Source organism: Gossypium raimondii, chromosome 13, assembly GCF_025698545.1.
Source record: "Gossypium raimondii isolate GPD5lz chromosome 13, ASM2569854v1, whole genome shotgun sequence".
Classification (NCBI taxonomy): Eukaryota; Viridiplantae; Streptophyta; class Magnoliopsida; order Malvales; family Malvaceae; genus Gossypium; species Gossypium raimondii.
The window spans coordinates 15,074,758-15,078,283 of NC_068577.1; the positions used below are offsets into that span (position 1 = coordinate 15,074,758).

Consider the following 3,526-nt stretch of genomic DNA (forward strand, 5'->3'; position numbering starts at 1 on the left):
TTATTATTATTATTATTATTATTATTATTATTATTACGTTTTAGTTGAAGAAAAATAAATTGAAGTCATAAAATAAGATAAATATGTCTAAAATGTCACATTAGCAAGGAAATATAAGAGTACATAAAGAAAATGTAGTATTGAGAATCCTCTTATATTTCAGAATTTTGATACTATTGGAAATAATAAATTACTGGCTCAAAATGATATTTGAAATCTTAAGCTAAAATTTAACATTGCCCCAAAATGTTACTTTACTTCAACCAAAGACACCCTAATAACAAAATCTGTTGTTTTTAAAATTTATTATTTTTAAAAAATCCAATTAAATTGATATGAAATATATAAATAGTAATTGGATTAGACTCAGGACTTCATGAATTGGATTTAAAAATAGAAAATTGTTTAAAAACAATTTTCTACATTACTTATAAACCCTAAATCTAAACTAATTAGGTTAGAATATTATACGTGCTTCAGTGCTCTAATCACTATTTTCCTAATGCTATCAACTGAACAAAATTCAATTAACTATTTTTTAGTACAATAAAAATATATGAAAATAAATCATATTTTTATGTAGAGTATAAAAGAAAATAGTGAGAAGAAACAAATGTAAAATTTTAAACACTTTTTTTTCATAAAGAGGGCATATCTTTTATAAATAAAGATATATAACTTTTAATTACAAATTAGGTTTTCCATCAATTATCTATTTATTCTTTTATCACTTTGACTGGTGATACATTCAATTAAGAATATTAGTATAAGTCTAGATTTTAGAAAAATATTTTACCCAAAAAGAGAAATCATAAAGTAATAATAAGCTGAGATAAATAATAATAATAATAAAGTAATAATAAGGTGTCAAAAGATGGTAGAGCCAAACTAATTACATCCCATCAAAATTGCAACCTAATTTTTACAATAATATTGTGCAAATTGATAAAGGAACATTATCACAGTTAGAAATCATCAGATCTCAAGTAAAAAAAACCAAGTCTAGTGCAAATATCAGGATGCCCCCCCAAATTCCCCCAAAATTGATTTAGGGTTCTTCCTTGACAAAATAGCTTTGTGGCAAGCAAAAATCTTCCTCATGGTTTAGGATATCAATCTCTTCATCATCTGGTTTCTGATATTTACAAAAGAGAGAAATTAGCTTAACAAAACTATCTTTTGACATCCCCAAAAGCAATAGCACTTTTTATTAAGGGTTTTAGGGCTAATTTTCCTTCTTTTTTTTTTATTTTTTATCAAAAAGACTTTGTACCATCAACAAACATTAACTAGCAACCCAGTTTTTCAGGAGGCACTTTCCTCCTATAATTTACTTGGACTTGATGGTGAGCATCGGACTTGGGTATGTGCTAACATAAGTAAACTCGATTTTTTTTTTCTAAGTTTTCTATATTTTTGGAGGATCATATATGTGCATATCAATATTTCAATATACATCAGAAATAGATGTCAAACAGGGGTACTTAGAAGAAAATGAAGAGTATAAGTAACAATGACTTCCTCATCTAAGATACAAGACAGCTACCAATTCTTATGTTGAGACCAAGACAGTAATCAATGCATAAAACTCATCTTCAAAGGAATACCATATTAACTGATGGACATGAAAATTAATTATAGAACAGGCAAGTTACCAGCACTTCCAAGTTGTAGAAACGATCTAGCAACTGCAGAACCTCGTCTGGAGAAAAATGCCGGTCCAGGCTGTGACAAAATTTAGCAAAACGATAAGTAAAAATGAAAGAAACAAAAATGAAAGAACAGGATCGAAAGAGGGGATCAGTTCGGAGCAGCAAGAACAAGAGGCAGAACAAACCTTTTCCTCAGGAATTCCATCAGACCATAGAGGACAAAGTGGCGATGCACGCCTGCGGAGAAGCAAATTAGATTCAAAGTTATGCATTAATGTAGATTGTTAAAGACCAAAATGAATCCTAGTTATTTTACCATAAAAATGTGCATTAACTGCTAAATGCACCAAATAATTAACCACATATAAGTTATTTGAACAACTGAAGTAGCTCTAAGGTTTGAAAGCTTAACATTGGCCTATAAACAATATACATGAAGCACCATTTGTTTTTGAAGTTACAATTTACAAGTATATCAACAGTTTCCATCGAAATCAATCATTACAAGCACTGAACTGAACAATTAAGTCAACAATCAAACTAACTTGCGCATACATGATTTACACATGAGGGACTTGAACTTGGAACCTAGAAGTTCCTAATGCCTCAACCTTGCCATTTGGCCAATGTCTCATTGACATGAAAAACACCATTAGGTTCTAAAACTACCAGATCAAATACAGAATCAAGTCAACTACAGAAATAAAAAGCTGACCTTTTTACTGCAATTACCAGCTAAATACATATTCATTAAAGGTTTTTGCTGAAAATATTGCTTAACCATTTTTCACCACAGCAATAAGAAAATTAAAGGAATCAACATTTGAATTGATCACATCACTAGCATGTTAAAAAGTAATTCACAAACTGAATCATAAATACAAATTTCCAATAAAACTTCACAATTAGAATCCAGAAAAAGAAAATTCAATTCATTTTTTTTCCAGATAACTCCTAAGAATCAATATTTAAACTGAAATACAAAAGAACTTCTCCCTATAAAAAAACAATTAACAAATTTTAAAAAAAAAGAAGAAGAAGAAGAAGCGATGAACGTGCCTCGTAATTTGACGGGAGGATAAATTTCAAGTGCTTCCAATAGCCTGAGCTCCAATTCCACCTCCTGTTGCTCCTAATAAATCAACAGATAAATATAAAATTTAAATAAAAATCAACAAAAAAAAAGTGATAACTAATTGCATAAAACGGAGAAAAAACGAAACGGCGAGAGAAACCTTAGGAAGAGAAGAGGCGGAGGACGGCGGAGCTTTGCAAGGAGAATGTACGGAAACGCCATCTTGTTCCTCTTCTTTTTCTCTTCCACCCTCCATCCCCTCTTTAATTACTTTTCTGCAGTCGTAAAAACAAACACCAGTAGGTGAAATTAGTTATACTATCTCAGATTAAACTTCAAAATTTGAACTATTAATATTTTTTCCCCTTTCTTGGGCTGGATCCGAAATATACTTCCCATTCCAAGTTTTGTTTTGTTTGTGCCACGATTGGTACGGCCCATTATTTTGGTAGATTTCATGGGGAAATAAGAGACCTTGGGCTTCCTTACCTCTAAATTTGGAATACCTTAGTAATTCGTCAAAATTTCATCCCAATTACAGCTATATCAATGGTTCCACTAGAATTTCTTTACCTTAAATTTTACTGCTGAATTCTAATTTTGATTATTTGAAATATTTTATTTTTTTATTTAAAAATATTAAAAATTTAATAAATTAACTGAAAATTTTGTATTTAATTAAATAAATACTTGAAGAATAGAAATATATAAAATAAGTTTTAATATTATATTATTGTTAAATATTAAAATAAGATATAAAAATATTTTCATTGAATTTTGTGTTCAAATTATTCTAAAT

General features: G+C 29.2%; 1 protein-coding gene across 1 annotated transcript; it reads right to left on the minus strand.

Moving 5' to 3' along the window:
* Window positions 1-812: 812 nt before the first annotated feature.
* LOC105784317 (uncharacterized) lies at window positions 813-3,062 on the minus strand. Its single transcript, XM_012610165.2, has 5 exons — window positions 2,888-3,062; window positions 2,712-2,784; window positions 1,838-1,889; window positions 1,656-1,725; window positions 813-1,135 (listed from the first exon to the last, which is right to left on the minus strand). The coding sequence occupies exons 1-5, from the start codon at window positions 2,981-2,983 to the stop codon at window positions 1,049-1,051; spliced, it is 378 nt and encodes a 125-aa protein (XP_012465619.1). The 5' UTR covers window positions 2,984-3,062; the 3' UTR covers window positions 813-1,048.
* Between the last annotated feature and the right edge of the window lie 464 nt (window positions 3,063-3,526).